Here is a 21,898-nt window from a genome sequence, read left to right as displayed (position 1 = left end):
CAAGAGGAAGGGGACATATGCAGGTATGGCAGATTCACACTGCTGTACGGCAGAAATGAACACAACACTGCAAAGCAATTATCCTCCAATTTAAAATAAATTTTAAATAAAAATAGATCCATTCAATACATTAAAAATTTGTCACTTATAAATAAATTCCTTCCTAAATATCAGCCATTTAACCTCTGGCCATAAACTTGTAGCTGAATATATCCTAGGGATGGGGGAGGAGTATATAAACAGAGTCCAAATGGTGGAAGACTTAAGTCACCCCAAAATGTCCATTTATAACAAGTATCAGAAAACATGACATAAATCAAAATAACAGCTCTGGGGCAGACCTCTCACCAGTGTCCATGCTTCCAGTTTTTCCCCACTCTCCTTCTCCTGCCTCTACCCTTCTCACCCTTGCTCTCTCTTTGCTTCCAACTGTCATACATAACACTTTAAGGCATGTGGGCTGTAGCTCTAGTGGCACTTTATGTACTTACTACCAAAGTCTTCTGCAGATAAAATATTTCCTTAATAAAATGCTTTTGGAAAATGAAAAGCCCTAACAAAATTCAATGCTTGGTATCGTTAGACCTCTTCCAAATATTTCACCTTTAGGTTCAAATTCTATAATATAGCTTCTCTCATTCTCTTGCTTTCTCTTTTTGTCCCCACATCCCTGCTACCTTGCTCTTACTGCTTTCAGTATTTGGTCCTTCAACCCAGTCACAGCAATCTTTGTTATCTCTTTTACAACCCCTTGCGTATACAGTAAACCTTAAAGCTGAGATCTTACTGTATATTCTTTAAAGTACCCTTTCCTTCAACTGCAGTTCAGTGTAAAGGCTCTTGGACTACTTTCTTCTGGATATTTTCATACTATAGGAAAATAGGTTATTTCTCCTGGCTTATTTTCAGCGTTCCAGCTTAAAATTTTAGAGCTAATTCAACAACATGGGGCTTCCCAGGTGGCACGAGTGGTTAAGAACCCTCCTGCCAAAGCAGGAGAAGCAAGGGGGTTCAATCCTTGGGTTGAGAAGACCCTCTGGAGGACAGCATGGCAATGCACCGCAGTGTTCTTGCCTAGAGAATCCCAGGGACAGAGGAGCCAGGTGGGCTACAGTCCACGGGGCTGCAAAGAGTTGGACATTACTGAAGCAACTTCAGTTCATTTCAGTTCAGTCACTCAGTTATGTCCAACTCTTCGCGACCCCATGGACTGCAGCAAGCCCGGCCTCCCTGTCCATCACCAACTCCGGGAGCTTGCTCGAACTCATGTCCATTGAGTCAGTGATGCCATCCATCCATCTTATCCTCTGTCGTCCCCTTCTCCTCCCTCCTTCAATCCTTCCCAGCATCAGGGTCTCTTCCAATGAGTCAGTTCTTCCCACCAGGTTGCCAAAGTATTGGAGTTTCAGCTTCAGCATCAGTCCTTCCAATGAACACACAGGACTGATCTCCTTTAGGATGGACTGGTTCGAACTCCTCGAAGTCCAAGGAACTCTCAACAGTCTTCTCCAACACCACAGTTCAAAAGCATCAATTCTTTGGCGCTCAGCTTTCTTTATTGTCCAAGCCTCACATTCATACATGACTACTGGAAAATCCATAGCTTTGACTAGATAGAACTTTGTTGGCAAAGTAATGTCTCTGCTTTTTAACACGCTGTCTAGGTTGGTCATAACTTTTCTTCTAAGGAGCAAGCGACACAAAATGAATTTACCTCAACTTCCTCACCACTATACAAATACAAAATTATACACAGTAAAAAAATGACAACACACATAAGCACTGAAACAAACCTGAAACTTCGTTCCCCAGCATATCATAAAAGGTTTTTATTTCATCTACATGCTTGAATGAACTTTTCACATAAGGCACTGTTAAAACAGTATTTGTAAAAGTACCTGTCATACTGTGTGCTCATTAGAAAGAGAGAGAGAATATGCTGCTTGCAGAGACTTCAACTTCCTCTTCATAAAGAATTCTAATTTTCATGATGCATTTGCTATATAGTTACTGGAAAGTTCACCTGTGTTAACTGTTCAAAAACTGGAAGAAGCTTTTTCTACTTAAAAAGATCAATTTAACTGTATTTTTTAAAATCTAAAACTCTTTCACAGCCTTCACTTCAATGTCAAAAGCCAACATCTTGCCATCTCCACTGTTACGCACTCTGAGGAAATCCTGACTGTGGGAAAATCTGTGCTAAGACCCTCCCTTACTTCACTGTTTCCACGGCTGATTTGCTTATTTTTCTTAAAAAAAGAAAAAATAAAAAAAAACTCGCTCACTGAGAAACACCGGCACTCTGCCACTCTTGTTTTCTGTGCTCTGTGGGAGACGCTGTGCTTTCAGGGGTTCACAATCATCTTGATTTCAGCATCCTCTTGGTATAGTTTTAACTGAGATTTTTAAAGGGCAAGCTACCACTCATTTTAAATCTTCTCTTTTTATGTATAAATACAATTTCAGCATATATAAAATTAATGCTAGTATTTATCCCATGAGCGAAAAACAACATGAAATAAATTTATAATGTCACTTCTGACTATAACTGACACCCTGCATAGATAAGAAAAGGCACAGAACAGTCATACAACCATGATGAGCCTCTTGCAATTGAGTTCAAAGGACCTAAGTTCAAAGACTACTGCTTTCTCAAACATCTACACATAGAAAAAAGGGAGTTTCCACACTTGAAAGATAACAGTCCTCAAACTTAACTCAAATACTAAATATTCACTCACTTTCCTGATTTTCATTCTATTCCAAACTTAGCATTTTATAATTTAACTTGCTAATCCCTATCAACTTAAATATAAGAACTTAACTTAAAAGAGTTGATAGGCATTAAGGGCAATGAAGAGTGAGAGTGGAGATCCTATTCCACAAAGCCTTGGGTTCCTGCTGGAGAACCAACTGTGGTACAGCCATGCTGCAGAACACTTTGTTATTGCTTTCAGTCACTAAGTCGTGTCTGACTCTTTGTGACCCCATGAACTGCAACACACCAGGTTCCTCTGTTCTCCACTACCTCCCAGAGTTTGCTCAAATTCATGTCCATTGAGTCAGTGATGAAGTATCTCATCCTCTGCTGTCCCCTACTCCTTTTGCCTTCAAGCTTTCCAAGCATCAGGGTCCTTCCAAAGAGTCAACTCTGTGCAGTAGGTAGCCCAAGTATTGGAGCTTTAGCTTCACCACCAGTCTATCCAATGAATATCTGGAATTCATTTCCTTTCGATCTCCTTGCTGTCCAAGGGACTCTCAAGAGTCTTCTTTACCACCAAAATTTGAAAGAACACTATCTGACTTTGGTACTGACCATCTGGTGATGCCCACGTGTAGGGTCATCTCTCGGGTTGTTGGAAAAGGGTGTTTGGTGTGACCAGTGTGTCCTCTTGACAAAACTCTGTTGGCTCTGCTTTACTTTGTACTCCAAGGGCAACTGTGCCTGTTATTCTGCGTATCTCGTGACTTTCTACTTTTGCATTCCAATTCCCTGTGATGAAAAGAACATCTTTCAGTGTTAGTTCTCAAAGGTGTTGTAGGTCTTCATAGAACTGGTCAACTTCGGCTTCTTCAGCATCACCTATGCTGGGGCACAGACTTGGATCACTGTAATGTTGAATAGTTTGCCTTGGAAAAGATTCAAGACCATTCTGTCATTTTTGAGGTTGCACCCAATACTGCATTTCAGACTCTTGTTGACTATGAGGGCTACTCCATTTCTTCTATGGGATTCTTGCCCACAGTAGATATAATGGTCCTTGGAATTAAATTCACTCATTCCCATCCATTCTAGTTCACTGATTCCTAAGATGTCAATATTCACTGCTGCCATTTCCTGCTTGACCATGTCCAATGATTTATGAACGTAACATTCAAGGTTCTTATATAATACTGTTCTTTACAGCATCTAGCTTTACTTTCACCACCAGACACATCCACAACTGAGCATCATTTCCACTTTGGCTCAACTGCTTTGTTCTTTCTAGAGCTATTGCCCTCCACTCTTCCCCAGTAGCAGAATGCACAAGTTTTCGACCTAGGGGGCTCATCTTCTGGTGTCTTATCTTTTTGCCTTTTCAGACTGTTCGTGGGGTTCTCATGGCAAGAATACTGGAGTGGGTTGCCATTTCCTCCTCCGTAGACCACATTTTGTAACAACTCTTCACCATGACCGGTCTGTGTTGGGTGGCTCATAGCCTCATTGAGTTACGCAAGCCACTTCACCACAACAAGGCTATGATCAATGAAGGGGCTGTGGAATACTACTCAGCCATAAAAATGGATGGACTATTCATATACTCAAAAACTTGGATGGATCTCAAATACACGGTGAGAGGGAAAAAGTTATCTTAAAAAGGTCACAAACAATATGGTTCTATTGTGTGTTCTTTTCAAAAGGACAAAACTATAGAGATGGAGAACAGATTAGTGGTTGCCAGGGTTACGCAGGGAGGTAGGACCATGAGTGTAACTATACAGGGTAGCACAAAAAAAGGTCTTCACGTGACGGAACAGTTCTGTATCTCGACTGTGCTGGTGGTTCCATAAAACCACACATAGTAAAATGACATAGAATTAAACATAGTCATTGAACCAAAGTCAACTTCCTAGTTTTGATATTATACTATGGTTACGTAAGGTGTAACCAGTGCGGGGAACAGTACATGGATCACTCTGCACTATCTTTGCAACTTCCAGTGACTCTGCAGCGACTGGATCTAAAGAATAAGAAATATTACTGGAACAGTTCTACTATTTAAAAGTCTTGGCAATAGGAAAACCTGGCTTAAAGATCCAAATTCTTGTCCAACTCTACTAATGATTATCAATGTCACCCTAAGCCTCAGTTTTTTTTTAATCCTTTCTAGAATATAAAATACCCATATACCTTTCCTCCCCCAAATTTATTATACTAAACAGAATAATGTCTATAAAACTCCAAATAATACACAGACTATAGCTTAGGACAGATAAAAGAGAAGGAGCACAGCCTTTCAGATCAGAAAGACTTCACTTCAAAGCCACAGTCCAGTTCTAGACAGTTTCTGTGCTCTTAAGCAAGTTACTTAATCTCACTCATCACCTGTAAAACTGGAATAGTATTACAGAGTGATTAAACAAACTATTTCAGAGGGTCTGACTCAGAGAAAATCCTGAATAAATATTATTACCCTTATTAACTATTTTTCCCCCCAAAATGTTTAATTACCTTAAAATCTACTTAATGAAAACTCTTCAGAGAAAAAGAAAAGTGTAGAAGGTTCAATCAATCATGTATCAATTTGCCTTTTTTAGGCCAGTCAGCATCTTGATTCAACAGGGCTTTTTGGTTACTGAATCACTTCACAGGGGAAGTATTAATATAATAAATATCAATAGATGCCCCAAACTCCTGTTTGTAATAATTTCTTAAATTAATGACACTCTCAGCTAGGGCTTAAGAATCTTGCAGCTGTATGAAAAATATCCAGTTATAATGATTGAGCTTGACTTACATATTACATGTAGCACAAATCTCTTTCAGTTGCTAAGACTACCGTTTGATTTCATTTTCTCCATTTACCTCATCCTATTTTGTTAGTGTAAAAAATGTGAGTTTCCTATATGATGAATATTTCAAAAGCACAAGAAAAGTCTTTATTTTATGGAAGTTTTCCTGTTATGCTAAATACAGCTTATGTTCAGGTAATGAAACAGATTTACTCAGACTTACTCATTGCCACTGGCTTGACAATCCTCACTATCCAGAACACACCACCAACCTCAGAACTAACCTCTCTGAACTTAAAGTCTCTGTAGTTTATTTTCAAGATGCCCTTGAGTCCTCACTCAGAATCTATTTATTTAAGCAGAACTCCAACTTTCAAATCTTATGACTCTGATTAGTTCCTGCCTTAAACAAATCAGCCATTAAAAAAAAAAAAAACCACACATTTTGGGGACAATCAGGTAAATCTGACTATGGATTGGGTTTTGGATGTTAGGGAATTATGGTCACTTTTATTAGGTTAGTAATAAGACTGTGGTTATACAGTTATGATCTTATTTATTACAGATGCATACTGAAGTATTTAGAAATAAATATAATGGTATCTATAAATATTTTTAAATAGTTCAGAAAAAAAATTAGTGAAGTAAATACGGCAAAAGGTGACAACCTAAGTTTCAAGAATATGAACGCTTATTATATTATTTCCCCTAGTTTCTCCTTGTAAGTTTTTCATAATAAAATAGAATTTAAATCTTTTAACTCCATGACAAAGACTGTCTGTCTGGTTTCCCATCCCTGTGTGAGAAAGTGAAATTAGGGTTAGAAGCAGCGAGTGGAGGGAGAAGCGGGGAGGGTAGCTGCAATGAGGCCTGTTGAGAGCTGCAAGGAATGTAAGCTGATACTGACAGCAAGGGATCCTGCAGTACATCAAATGCAAACAAGATCTGGGGCCCTGCAGAGGGAACTGCTCGGGCACCCAGCATACTAACCAGTATAATAATTAACAGAGGCCAAGACTCTGGTCTTGTTTTTTATTACTAACTGACTGCCTAACCGTGGTATTTTATCTTATATAAAAATAACCTCACTGTACACCGGAAACTACAGTAATACTGTAAATCAACTATACTTCAAAAAAAAGTTACCAAAAGGGAAGAGGAAAAAATTATATATAATATAAAAGCAGAACTCTACAACTAGCAATATATACACAAAAACTTTTGACAATATTTCCAAATGTCTACTTCAAATGAACAACTTTACATTAAGTAAGCATTTCCATGTTCTTACTTATCACATAAATGGTAACAAGGAATGCACAGAATGTAATCATTGAACCATTATTGCAAGCTAACCAATTTCCCCCTTTTCCACACAGCACTGCAATGAACACCATTCCACAGACAATTTTTTCCTTGTTTTGAAATATTTACTTGGGACAGTGTCCCGGAACTGAGATTAGTGGGTCAAAGGTATGAACATTATTACCAAGCTGTATTCTGCTTCATACCGCGCCCCCCCCCCCACCACCACCATAAGAATACACTCATTTCACTGCAACCTTATCTGAGACAGTGGTTTTCTCCCTACATTACAGAAACAGAATCAGTACACAAAAACTGCACGTAACTAATGTATACAATCTAATGAGTTTGGACATACATATACTTTCTTTTTTTTTAATTTTTTTAATTTTTATTTTTTCATACATATACTTTCATGTTACTATGATCACAATCCAGGTAACAGACCTATCCTTCATCTGCAAGGTTTCCAGGTTAAATTTTTATATTGTTAATTCAGCAGTTGTAAAATAATACCTAACTTAAAAAAGGTAAGTAAAACAATTAACAAAAAAGGCAACACTTTTCCATGTGCTCCTGCACTAACAACATTCACTCTTCCACAACTTTTTGCAAGTCATTTAATCTACTGGGACTTTGTATGTCTCCAAAAAATGAACAGTATCAACCTCGCTAGTACTCAAGGAAGCGAAAATTAAAGAGGTCATTTCTCACACAGGAGATTGTCACAATGTCAAGACTGAGAGGTTCCAGTTACCGAGATCACAGGAAACAGGCATTCTCACATATTGCTGATATGTGAGACTGTGAAATGAGATATGAGAATTTTTCATAATTTTCTAAATTATGAAAAATTTAGGATGAGAAACTAGGGGAAATAGTATAATAAATATTCATATTCTTGAAACTTAGGTTGTCATCTTTTGCCATATTTACTTCATTTTTTCTGAACTATTTAAAAATGTGTGCATTCGAAACTAATCTGAAAGTGTCTATTAAAATTATATGTATATTTTAACTCAGACAATCAACTTTTAAAGCTTCTTCATCCAGGTATCTAACTTTCAAGACCACCACACAGAAACAAAGGCAACAGTAAGAAACAATGTGTGGTTGTTATTATATCCTGTGTAATTACAGGACGGACGAGACAAACCAGAGAACCAGAGCCACCCGAGCGCCCGCCACCAGGGAAGAGCCGAACGAACGGCGGTTATCTACACCGTGGACTATGGGTGCAGCAGCTGGGGCTGGGGCATCAGCTCAGTGAGATATCCGTCATCTATACTGCTATGGAAGAGAGCAAACAATTTTGTTATGATCACATAATTCTTTTTTAATTTTTAAAGAAAAAGTCCTATGTATGTATGTATGTAATGTATTACAAGCATTTTTGCTCACTATAGAGAAAGGTGACGAAGATGCAGCACTAATGACACGACTTCCTCATACGGGAAGAAGGGGTAGTGGCCCATCTATGCTATTTGACTTATTATCTGGCTTGTTAGTAACTTTTAAACGTCTACAGGTAGTAAAGATTGTACTCAGTATCTCTCAAACACCAGTCATCTCCCAAAGTGCACAATTCTATGAAGCAAGGTTTACAGAGAGGTCACTGAATCGTCAATGAATGGTTCAATGTGTCCAAAATGCCACAGAAGTAGGTAAGATTTACATTCTGTAAGGTTTACAACAAAAATAGCTAGTACTTTGAAAAAGTTTTGACACAAAAGAGCAAATAGGAAAAGAACTTTGATTTACATTAAACACCTCAGCCCTCCTCCCCATTTAGATAATTGAAATATTCCATTATCCAAATCACTGAGCTATGCAAAACTCCCACCAAGAGTGTGTGAGAACACACACTGAGCCCCTCTCCCACTCACTCCTAGACTCACTCTAGAGAATGGCAGCAATCTCGAAGAAAAGGATTTCTAGTTTATGAGCACCCAAAGAGCAAGAATCTTATTAATCAATTTCCTGACCAAAGTAAAACAGGAAAAAGCACTAAAGAGCATTCTAGTCAGTCTCTTCTATCTAAGGAAAATCTTCTAATGAAGGGGAAAAAAAAACATCATAGGAGACAGAGGTCCAGCTTTCCAATTTATCCAAGCTTAACATTTTAATCAATGTGTGTTATGTGTTATAGTTCTTAAAATATAGCTCTTTGTTGACTGAAAATACTCACACAAACTTTCAAAAGGCATTATCAATGTTCCCAAGGGAGTGACAGCAATGCCACCACTTGTGTTAGGAACCACGTTCATGTGCACACCCATCATACCAGAAAAGCCATCCAGATTAGTCATCACCACAAAGTGGGGTTTTTTCATATTAAAATCACTACAGAAATCAGTATATGAAAAAATCAAATCTTAAACATTGCTCAATGAAATAATTCAAAATCTTCAAAGCAGAAGAGAATCTTGTTTTTAAACATACCATGCCTACAATCTTCATCAGCTTGCCCATAGTTTTTCTGCAAAATAAAAGATACAAGATAAAGTTAAGTAGTTCAAGGCCTCTTAAAACAGAGATTTTATCAAAAGGCTGCAGCTTTGTTTCAAAGTTTAATCATTAATGTTGCAAACTTACTACTCACAGACCAAGGCTAACTCGTGCTGAGGATTACACAATCCTCTCCAAGTAAACCTCACGGCACACTTCCCTAGCCATTTACTCCCTCCTTCTCACCTCCTCTAACCTCGAGTCACCAGAACCCTCTAGCCCATCCTCATTCTCAGCTACTCACTCACTTTGCTGAGTGAACGGCTGTCCTGCCAAGAGACTGTCCATGAGGGTCACCACCCTGACTGCCTACTTCCCGCCTGCCCTCTGCCTCCCACCTGCCCCAGATAGAGCCACTCCTACCACCTGTGCAGATATGCTCCACGGCCTACTCAAGAACATCGCTCTGGCAAGCCTCTTCTACTTCTCATACATCATTAATTTTTTGTTTTCTTTCAGTTTAGTCCTATAAACAAACAAGCTCTTATTTCTCTCATCTGAAAAAATTCTTTTCTTGACTTCACTTCTCCCACTAGTTTCCATTCCTTTGTGTGTGTGTGTGTGCTTCAATGGGGCAAAGCTCCTCAAGAATTGTCTCTATCATGTATTCAAATTCCTTCCATCTGACTTTCTCTTTTTTTCCTGACTTTCTCTTAAACTCTCTTTTATCGGGCTTTCACTCCCCACTCCATGTAAATCACCAGTGGCTGCCACCAGTCAGATATATTTACATGCACCCATTTAGATACACTGTCATTTTTGGTCGATTCTCAATTCTCCACGTCTATTCCAACAATGGACATGCTGAACATCTGCTCACTTGGACAGGTTCTCCTCCTTTGGCTCCCAGGAAGCCTACTCTCATGGTTTTCCTTAGCCTCATGGGTTGCTCTTCAGGATGCTTTGCTTCTTCTCTCCAACTCTTAAACCAGTGCTGTATGACCAAGTCCTCAGTCATCTCCTCCTCTCTGTCTACACTCGCTCCCTAGTGATCTCACCCAGGCCTGAGGCTCTTACCATCCACAGACCACAGACTCTGAAAGTAACACCTGCAGCCCAGACCTCACACATGCACACCCAGCTGCTTACTCCGCATCTCTGGCGGGCATCTAAGTGTCACCTCAAACTGAGTGTGCCCAAAATGAACTCTTTCCCATAAGACCTGCTCCCCATCCACAGACCCTCATCTCAGTGGGAGGTAACTCCACTCTGCCAACCACTCAGACATAAAAAGTCAAAGTGAGTGAGCTATGACTGCTCTAGATCTCGTACTCTCTGCCTTCCATACACTAGGAAATCTGCTTCATTCTACCTTCAAATTACAGCCAGAACCAAACCACTTCTCACAAACCTCCATGGTTACCATTTTGATCTAATCCACTTCATCTCTGGCCTCAGTTCAGTTCAGTTCAGTCACTCAGTCGTGTCCGACTCTTTGCGACTCCATGAACCGCAGCACGCCAGGCCTCCCTGTCCATCACCAACTCCTGGAGTCCACCCAAACCCATGTCCATTGAGTTGGTGATGCCATCCAACCATCTCACCCCCTGTCATCCCCTTCTCCTCCTGTTCTCAATCTTTCCCAGCATCAGGGTATTTTCAAATGAGTCAGCTCTTCGCATCAGGTGGCCAAAGTATTGGAGTTTCAGCTTCAACATCAGTCCTTCCAATGAATACCCAGGACTGATCTCCTTTAGGATGGACTGGTTGGATCTCCTTGCAGTCCAAGGGACTCTCAAGAGTCTTCTCCAACACCACAGTTCAAAAGCATCAATTCTTCGGCGCTCAGCTTTCTTTATAGTCCAACTCTCACATCCATACATGACCGCTGGAAAAACCACAGCCTTGACTAGATGGACCTTTGCTGACAAAGTAATGTCTCTGCTTTTTAATATGCTGTCCAGGTTGGTCATAACTTTTCTTCCAAGGAGTAAGCGTCTTTTAATCTCTGGCCTAGATTATTCTAATAGCCTCCAAACTAGCCTCTCTGTGTCTACTCTTAACCCTTACACTTTAAACTCTATTCTCAACACAGAGACCAAATGATTCCTATTGTATCAGATCACGCCACTGCCCTGCTCAAAATCCCACAAGAGTGCTCTGCCTCAGGCAGAAGAGAAACCAGACCTCACAGTGACCTGGAGACCCCATAGGGTCTAGCCAGGCTGCACTCCCTCACTGTGTGCGTTACTCCCACACACTGGACTCCAGAGCTGTCCCTCAAATCCGGCAGGCATGCTCCTGCCTGAGGAAGTCTGCACTGACAGTTCCCTCTGCCTGTAACTTAAAAATTGCAATCCTATCCCTAACCCTAGAAACCCTCTATTTTATGTCTTTCATGCAAACTGTTACCTTCTAACAATCCAAAGTGCTTACTTACTTATAATGCCTATTCTTTATTGCCTGCCCCTTCACAATACTAGAAAAAAGTACTATGAAGGAGGGATCTTTCTTTTTCACCAATATAAAACAAATACCTAGAACAGTGTCCACCACATAGTATGCACTCAATAAATATTTGTTGAATTGAGTGAACAGTCAAAAATGCTATACAACAGTTAAACTTTCAGGTCTTAAAAACACAGCTGCTTGTCATCAAAGATGTTCAGCAATCCCTAGCCACTTCACACAACTCCTCAGCCCAGAATTTGATGATCTGCAGAGGGAATGACCGTCAACAGTCCCCACTCAAAGAAAAAGGCCATTTAACATGGTCCACCACTGGGTCACTGACAGTGTCGACTCACCAGCTGCAAAAAGGAGGCAATTCTATAAAGAAGACTCTCGATCTTGATGCTCTCTATCTCCAGCGGACAGGGCCCTGTAAAGTCAGCCACGGAGTACTGGCCAAGAGAAAGGAGGGCCTCTGTGCAGTGCTTGAGGGCCATCTCATAGTCCTGCCTCTTCAGTGATTCACATGCTTGTTCACATGACTTCTCAGCTCTTCTGTCTTCCATGACTCAGGGACAAAAATCCTAAAGACATGGAGAAAGAACAAGAGAAGGTTTCAAAAACCTATTAATTATAAATTCTAGCCCCACTCCTATCTCAGCTGGCTTAATTACCTCTCTGAATAGTTACTCTCAACCAGCCTTTTGATCAAGGTCACAGTTGAGCAGCAGCTACTGATGCTACAAAATCGATACTTCTCAAGTCAGGATCACACTACCAACAATACATCAAATCTATAAATGAGACAAATTTATAAATGAAACATGATGCTGAGTATTACAAAATATAGCAAGCCATGAGGCTTCTCTTTTCTTTTATAACCAGAAGGTGGAGAAATGCTTCCTATGCAACCTCCAACTTTCAGTCTAATAATTCTGCAACTAAGGCTGCAGAGAATCAAAGTCCATATCGTGTGGGATTTTTGACCACCAATACAAAAAACTTCACAGAAAAAAAAGCTGGAATCAGAAACCAAAATTCTAATCCAAATCTACTGACTCCTGTGATCTGCTTCTGATCTACAAAAAGAGCCTAACATCACATTAAGCTGTTTGACCACCCAGTATCCATCCATCCCCTTATCTGGTAATAAAAGCCCATGACTCCCCTCTGAGTCATTACCTCTCCCCCACTCTGAGGAAATGTGGCCCCTGAAGAGAGGGCACCACCAAAAAAATAGAAAATCAAGGGGTGTCATGTGACCAGAACTCGCCAATCCGAGTCTCATAGTCCTAAACTCAGGGACTGATTGGCTCAAGGTCAGATATGTGATCCCATAAGAACCAATGAGACATCATGAGACTTTTGCTGAGGCTTCTGGGAAAGGGTCTGGTGCTCTTTCCCTCTGAATCTAAACTCTGAGAGGCTACAGGGGGGTGGATATGCTGCAGCCATTTTTCTATATGCAACGCCAACAACCTAAGTCCATCCAGGAAAAGGCAGAGCTGAGTCATGGGGAGAACCTGGGCCCCCGACAATTTGACCTGAGTCCTAAATCCAGCTTGCTGTGCCTGGAATTTGTAGTTCGGTGAGCCAATTCAAATTTCTTTCTGGCTTAAACCAGTTTTGGTGCTATTTCAGGCAGCGGGAAGCTAATTGATGTGTATGTGCATATCTGATTAGTACCTCACAGGATGTGAAAAACAAACTGACAGTTCTCTTACAAAACAGTGTATATATACATGATAATTAGTAATAATTAGGCCACAATTACTTATTAATAATAAAAGGCATAAAGAGAAAAATGTGGGCATTTTAATAATAACAAGTATAAAGAGAAAAAAATGGAAGAGAAATGACTTAGTGTGATATGTGGTTATCTTGACTATTGAAAATATTCCAAAACATTTGTTTAGTTTTATCATAAAGCTATTTCAGCAACAATAATAATAAAATTAATAGCAAGAGCCATTTGCTGAAAGCATACTGTGCCAGACGCTGCTGAGATATATAATGTATATTGTGTCATCTCATTTCCTCATAATGACCTTACAAGGTGGATGGTGTTATCATTCCCACTTACAGATAAGGAAATTGAAGCACAGAGAAGTTGCTCACCCACAGTTAGGTCACTCGAGTGTATGTTCCTCGGTTCTTTGTCTCGTCACAACAAAAATTTGGAGTGACGGACATTAAAGCCCCTTGGCGGGTCACAGCTCTCGGAAGACAGACCGTGTTATAGCTCTCAGGTCTCGAATGGACCGTGTTATAGCTCTTAAATAAATCAGTGTCACAGCTCAGTGTTACAGCTCTATTTATTTAGATAACAGCGGGAAAATCCATCTTCGAAGTGTGAGGGCACGTCGATCCAAAGATGCGAAGAGAAGATCGCCCCATTGCGCGGGAGAGAGAGGGAGCGAAAAAGGAGAGAAGAGGGCTTTGGCTCCTCTTTTTACACGTTTCTCTGTCCCTGGGCCTGTCTTATGTAAATTGGGCCGGCCAGGAGTGCTGTTGGTTTTACCTGAGGTTCTCACTTCGGTCCTCGGACCTTCCTTTGTTCTATTTTCGCGGGCTTTCCCTTCCAGGTCTTTTAGTCACCGCCATTTTGGACTCTTTTTCCCTATTCTAACTACCTAACAGTTATAATGTACATAAAGGGCAGGATTCAAACCCAGACGTTCTGATGTAGCTCACACTTTTAGCCAGGACACCGACTGAGTTCTAATGATGTTCCAGTGGAGCGGAAACTGAAGACACTCCCAAAAGCATCAATTGTGAATATAATATATCACTACTTTAACCCTGGAACAGTCTTAAGGACTAATTCCTACATAGTTCTGCATTATGAAAGTAAAGCTATCTGACCAGCTAGTGATTACCATTTCTTATAAAAAGTGTGAAGACCCTCACCACCCTAAACCAATCGCATCCTTTCATTAAGCAAAAGTTCTAGATGGTCTTAAGTTCTAAGGAGTATATTAATTAGCATCACTTTTCCAGAAAATGATAAAATTCACACCTTCCCCAAAAGTCAACTTTATGAGAACATTCCCATCACTAAGTTGCTTTTTACCACTTTTATAGAATAGAAATTTATTTTTAAAAATTTCCATCTCAGTATAATACAAAAAAAGAAAAAAAGCATGAAATGGACTTTATCAAAATTAAACATTTTTGCTCTTTGAAAAATGCTATTAAAGAATGAAAAAGAATGAAAAACAAAGCTAAAGACTGAGAGAAAACCAACTGCAAATATCTGAAAAAGGATCTGTATCCAAATATACAAAGAGTTCTCAAAACTCAAGAGTAAGAAAATAACCCAATAAAAAGTTGGGCAAAAGATTTCAAAAGATACTCCACTAAGAAGATATAATGATGGCAAATAAGCACATGAAAAGATGTTCAATGGCATCAGTCATCAGAAAAACACAAATTAAAACCAAGCTTAGATATTACTTTATTAGAATGGCCAAATGAAAAAAATGGTAATGTCAGTGATGCAGAATAGCTGGAACTTTCATACATTGCTAGTAGGAGTATAAAATGGTACAGCCGCTCTGGGAAGAGGGTTGACAGTTTCTTATAAAATTAAAAATATACTCAGTATATCATCCAGCAATCCCCTCTCCCCACAGGCAGCTACCTTAGAGAAATGAAATCTATGTCTGCACAAAAATCTGTACAGAAATGTTTACAGCAGCTCTACTCAAAAACATTAAAAAAACTGGAAACAAAACCCGAATGTCCTTTAATTACTGACAACAGAAAACTACTCAGTAATAAAAAAGAACACGCTTTCAATAGATGCCATAACTTAGATGAAGCTCAAAGAGTAAAAGAACCCAGTCTAGAAGTTTACATACTGCATGATTCTATTTATATGACATCTTCAAAAAGATAAAACTAAAGGGGTGGAGAAAACATCAGTGGATGCAGAGATTACACAATGGGGACAGGTGACTTAAAGGATGGCACTAGGGAATTTTCGGGGGTGATAATACTCTGTGTTCTGATTGTGCTGATGGCCGCACAATGACACACGTTATATTGATAGAATTGTATTACTAAAGGAAAAAGTCTATTTTACTGTTTGATTATTTTAAGAAAAAAATGCTAATCATTTTTAAAATATAAATATCAATGTCACAATGGACATGGGTTTTAAAAACTGCAAAAAGATAAAGAAGGGTAAGTTTGTTAATAAATGGAAAACCTGTATTTTTCCCTTCCGGTGAATGTACATTTCAGAGGCAAGAGTGTAGCCTCAGAAAGAATTTCTCCAAACAGATGAATGAGTAGTTCACTACGTAAAAAACATATGATACTTTTGAAGAATTTCATCATAGCTAGAAAACTGGTCCAGGACCAAAAGTAAATATTTACTGGAAGAAAAATGAAATCGACAGTTCACCACAGAGGTGATAGGCAGACTGGCCTGGACTACAACATATTCAGTGACAGCTGGTAAGAAGGGTGGTGATTTATAAGCATCATTCTCGTACCAATGTGGACTTCCTTCTGCGACAGTACAAGGAAAACCAACAGATCACCTTGAAATCAAGTCATGAAAAGTATTAATACTGTTATATTTTTCAAATTTTTCAATTATTATCCTTAAATTTACTTTTCTTATTAGTCATGGCCCTCTTTTATTTCTAAAAAATTAAATCTTACTTCATTAGAGACAGACTTCAAAAAACAAAAATGAACTATGATCAAACAGTAGGAACTGATAGCAGTAACTAAAATTTGTTCAACCTAAGTTGAAAATTATTTCTGTATCTCTGTCTTTTACATTTGTCTCCATTAGGGGAAAAAATTATCTACCTCCTAATTAACTTGGCTGGACTGAATCAAATTGCATTCGTAAAAGTTTTAGAAGACCAATGAGTTGTACTAAACATTACCATTATTTCCACCTGAACAGAAATTACTAACATCCATGATTAGTCCTTCATTAGACCCCACCTTCTCTTTAATTATTAAACTATATAAACAATAAAAACCATATGAAACCTGAAGAAAAATACAATAAAATACATGTGTTTTACATAACTAAAAGTTAAATAAAAGAAATACTATAAAAAAATTAGAGATTCATTTTTTTAAGTCAGTAATTTGCGTTTTGTCTGCCTCACACATTATTTTTCCTGTGGAAACCCAATTATTATCCTGAAAACAAGACTGTTTTAGAAAGTAATTGTACTGTGATGAAAGAAAGGCCAGACTGATACGGTATTAAGGAGCCCAACTGCAGAACGTGCCTCCTTCTCCCCGCTGGACAGCACAGCTGTGGGAGACCCTGCGGCCAGTAAAGTGTGTCCTGCTTCCTCAGGGATGAGGCAGTCAGGAGTCACTCTAGAGATGGCATCCTATAAAATAATACCCAACCTCATCACCAAATAACCAGGCCACCCACGGTCTGACTACAACAGAACCTTCCCACCGTTCTCTACACAGGTCCCAAGCACAGTCCAGCTGGAGCCTCTGCCAACGCCTTTGCTCTACACAAACACCCTCCTCTCTTGTGGACCTAACTCCTGCCCAGCTTCAAATGCACACTTCAAGGTCTATTTCCCTAACGATGCTCCTCCCCAAACCAAAATTACTTCCACAGAATGGTCTTCCTAAAAGGAGTACATCAAGGCTGTATATTGTCACCCTGCTTATTTAACTTATATACAGAGTACATCATGAGAAACACTGGGCTGGATGAAGCACAAGCTGGAATCAAGATTGCCGGGAGAAACATCAATAACCTCAGACATACAGATGACACCACCCTTATGGCAGAAAGTGAAGAACTAAAGAGCCTCTTGATGAAAGTGAAAGAGGAAAGTGGAAAAGTTGGCTTAAAGCTCAACATTCAGAAAACTAGATCATGGCATCCGGTCCCATCACTTCATGGCAAATAGATGGGGAAACAGTGGAAACAGTGACAGACTTTATTTTTTTGGGCTCCAAAATCGCTGCAGATGGTGACTGCAGCCATGAAATTACAAGAAGCTTACTCCTTGGGAGAGAAGTTATGACCAACCTAGACAGCATATTAAAAAGCATAGATGTTACTTTGCCAACAAAGGTCCGTCTAGTCAAGACTATGGTTTTTCCAGTAGTCATGTATGGATGTGAGAGTTGGACTGTAAAGAAACCTGAGCGTCGAAGAATTGATGCTTTTGAACTGTAGTGTTGGAGAAGACTCTTGAGAGTCCCTTGGACTGCAAGGAGATCCAACCAGTCAATCCTAAAGGAAATCAGTCCTGAATATTCATTGGAAGGACTGATGTTGAAGCTGAAACTCCAATACTTTGGCCACCTGATTCGAAGAGCTGTCTCATTTGAAAAGACCCTGATGCTGGGAAAGATTGAGGGTGGGAAAAGAAGGGGACAACAGAGGATGAGATGGCTGGATGGCATCACCGACTCAATGGACATGAGTTTGAGTAAACTCCGGAAGTTGGTGATGGAAAGGGAAGCCTGATGTGCTGCAGTCCACGGAGTCGCAAACAGTCGGATGCAACTGAACTGAACCGAACTGATAGGATGGTCTGCCTCTTACTCATCATTATCTTGGATGCCTTATCTGACGAACACAACTATCTTAGAAATAGGAGTCCTGTTTTATATAATCTATATTCCCATGACAACCATCCCATTCACTAAAACCATTCAATAAGTACTTTAATTGAATTTCCAAAAGAGTTGACCTAAGGTAACCTAAATGCCAAGCACTCCAAGAACTGTCCTGAACCAAATTCAATTCTCATTCAAATGGCAATGTCATAGAGAGGTGCACTGTATTCTCTTTAAGTGCATTTGCTTTTATCCAAAACTAGAATCTGTGATGAATCTATGGGATACACAGATAGAATATTCTGTGAAGCAAAAAAGCTTTATTTATTGTACTGTGCTTAATATTCAGCCAGACTTGCATTTTTCTCTAAAACTTATAAAATCACTGAGTATGCAAGAAGCATTAGAAGACAGAGTACGCCTCCTGAGAAGAAAACTGAAAGCTAAGATCATCAATCATATTCTACTTTGAATAATCTCTTTCATAAAGAGGCAAATTCTTCTAATTTCCAGAATGAATGAAATTCAATATAGCAAAGCAAAATGCTTTAAATACATAAAATAATATCCTGATGGACCATCCACTATCTGTTTTAGTAACTTAAATTATAAAAAAAAGAAACTCTAAGAAAAGTTACATCATGAGCTAAAATTAAGACTTTTTCCATCCATCACTTTGACTTTTCCTAATCCATTTTTGAGAATTGTCAGCAGTTCTGGATCAGTAATTCCAAACTATTTCTTGAAGACTTTGAGCCTCCTCCCAAATCATTTAGCATGGTTACTAATCAATAAAGATATGAAAAAACAAAAACACATATTTATAAAGCAAGTAAATTATATTAAAAGGCTGACTTTGCTAAAAGGGTGCCGCATGCCAAGAGAATTTTATTATAAAACATTTTCTGTCATTTGTATTTCTTCATTTTCCGTTCCAGATTATCTATGTAGCCTTGCAAACACATAATGATCCAAAACAGCTGAGCTTTAGTAAAAAAATAGAAACCAACATAAGAGAGCCAACTGCACAGTTAAAACAAAAGGGCACCAGGACAATAACCACCAGCATCCCTCTTAGAGGCTGTTTTCACACTAGCGACAGTCTGTGTTCTAGAACCACATTTTCATGCTTGAAGTTCAGAACAGTGTTTTACGGAGACTGAGACCAGGGGCCACTTGGAAGACGTGAAAGAACAAAAGCAGGTCATAAACACTGTCCACAGTGCAGTCCCATTCTGTAAGTAAAAGACAGGCAGACTATAAAGTGACAGGCTGTATCGTGGGCCTGGGTACCTATGTATCTATATATAGAGAGAGAATATATATCTATATATAGGAGAGATATAATATCTATATACAGACAATATTTTATATAAAAAGTCCAGAGAGAGAGAGATGAAACAAAATATTAAAAGTAAATATATCCTTCCCCAAAGTCTTAACTCCAGTCTAATCATGGGGAGTACATCAGATAAATGCAAATTGAGGGACATTCTATGAAATACCCGAACCAGGACTCTTCAAAATTGTCATTAAAAAAAAGAGAAAAATTTGGAAAACTGTCAAGAGCCCAGAGGACATGACAACAGCATTCAGTGTGGATCCTGAACAGGAAAAGGGCTTTTTGGGAAAATGAGAAATTCAAATAAAATCTGGAAATTAGCTAATACTAATTTTCCAATGATGATTTCTTAGATTTGACAAATGTATCTTAAAAATGTAAGATATTAACAATGGCAGGTTAAGAATATATGAGAACTCTTGACCTACATTTACAACTTTCTCTAAGTCTATAATTATTCCAGTATTAAAAGTAGGTTTCTCTGAGTGGTAGATGACAGAGTTTTAAAAATTCACTTGCATTTTCTAATTTTTTAACAAGCAACATGCTTAATTCCCTGATAGCTCAGTTGGTAAAGAACCCGCCTGCAATACAGGAGACCCTGGTTCAATTCCTGGGTTGGGAAGATCGGCTGGAGAAGCGATAGGCTACCCACTTCAGTATTCTTGGGCTTCCCTTGTGGCTCAGCTGGTAAAGAATCTGCCCGCAATGCAGGAGACCTGGGTTTAATCCCTAGGTTGGGAAGATCCCTTGGAGAAGGGAATGGCTACCCACTCCAGTATTCTGGCCTGGAGAATTCCATGGACTATACAGTCCATGGGGTCACAAAGACTCTGACACAACTAAGTGACTTTCGCTTTCGATGCTTAATTATCTGAAAAACAAAAGGGGGAGAAGGTAACTATTCTAGATCAAAAGAAATTAAAGAGATAAAAATAAAGAAATAAAATATATTTGGGGAAAATGGGAAAAATTATATATGAACTTGATATCTGGCAGTATAACCATTAGTATTACTGAATTATTTTCTTAGATGTGATAATAGTATTATATCTATAAAGAAAAATGTCCTCTTTCTTAGGAGACACGTGTTGAAGTGTGAATGAAATGCCATCTAAGATGTCTGCCACTTACCTTCAGCTGGCTCAGAAAAAAAAAATTCAATTCGACAGAGAGAGAGAGGCAAATCTTGATATAAGGCAAAGAACTGGGTATTGATTATACTATTCTTATAACTTTGCTCTAGGCCTAAAGATTGTCATAAAATAAATTGAACTAAATTTTCTTTAACTTAAAAAAATGATCCAAAACCCAAACTAGGCCAGAAGTTATAATATTCTCATAAATATAAGATATACCGTGTTTTATGCTGCTTAATTCATCTTTTCCAAATTAAAAAAAAAAAGATCAAAAAGGGATGGCTTATTTTACATATTAAGAAATTATAGCTAACACCCAGGAATAATATTTATGTTTCCTACCAATTAATACTGAATATAGTCTTTTTATCATTGGAGCAGTTTATATTGATCTTGGGCTCATTAATTTCTAACTTACCTAGTTTTTTTTTTAATAAATCTGTTTACTTGAATACCATTACCTCATCCCTCCTCAGGTCGGTAGGTGCCCAAGATGCTACTGGAGATTAGTGGAGAAATAACTCCAGAAAGAGTGAAGGCATAGAGCCAAAGCAAAAACAATACCCAGTTGTGGATGTGACTGGTGATAGAAGCAAGGTCCGATGCTGTAAAGAGCAATATTGCATAGGAACCTGGAATGTTAGGTCCATGAATCAAGGCAAATTGGAAGTGGTCAAACAGGAGATGGCAAGAGTGAATGTCGACATTCTAGGAATCAGTGAACTAAAATGGACTGGAATGAGTGAATTTAACTCAGATGACCATTATATCTACTACTGTGGGCAGGAATCCCTTAGAAGAAGTGGAGTAGCCATCATAGTCAACAAGAGAGTCCGAAATGCAGTACTTGGATGCAATCTCAAAAACGACAGAATGATCTCTGTTCGTTTCCAAGGTAAACCATTCAATATCACGGTAATCCAAGCCTATGCCCCAACCAATAAAACTGAAGAAGCTGAAGTTGAACAGTTCTATGAAGACCTACAAGACCTTTTAGAACTAACACCGAAAAAAGATATCCTTTTCATTATAGGGGACTGGAATGCAAAAGTAGGAAGTCAAGAAACACCTGGAGTAAAAGACAAATTTGGCCTTGGAGTACGGAATGAAGCAGGGCAAAGGCTAACAAGAGTTTTGCCAAGAGAAC

At 38.9% G+C, this 21,898-nt stretch overlaps 1 protein-coding gene across 6 annotated transcripts in view; it reads right to left on the bottom strand.

Moving 5' to 3' along the window:
- Positions 1 to 21,898, bottom strand: part of HELZ (helicase with zinc finger) — a 149,410-nt gene that overhangs the window by 112,956 nt on the left and 14,556 nt on the right. For 5 of the 6 annotated variants that reach the window (XM_065908752.1, XM_065908751.1, XM_065908757.1 and 2 more), the window contains 2 exons: positions 12,054 to 12,281; positions 9,241 to 9,277 (listed from right to left, as the gene is read on the bottom strand). In XM_065908752.1, the coding sequence (XP_065764824.1) occupies positions 9,241 to 9,277; positions 12,054 to 12,263 (247 nt within the window). In that variant the 5' untranslated portion in view covers positions 12,264 to 12,281. Of the gene's footprint in view, positions 1 to 9,240; positions 9,278 to 12,053; positions 12,282 to 12,371; positions 12,492 to 21,898 lie in introns of all 6 variants that reach the window. The other variant, XM_065908754.1, reaches the window with a different exon arrangement.

Source organism: Muntiacus reevesi, chromosome 18 (assembly GCF_963930625.1).
Source record: "Muntiacus reevesi chromosome 18, mMunRee1.1, whole genome shotgun sequence".
In the NCBI taxonomy this organism is placed as follows: Eukaryota; Metazoa; Chordata; class Mammalia; order Artiodactyla; family Cervidae; genus Muntiacus; species Muntiacus reevesi.
The sequence above is the reverse complement of the archived record's forward strand: the minus strand, read 5'-3'. Positions and strand labels throughout refer to the sequence as shown.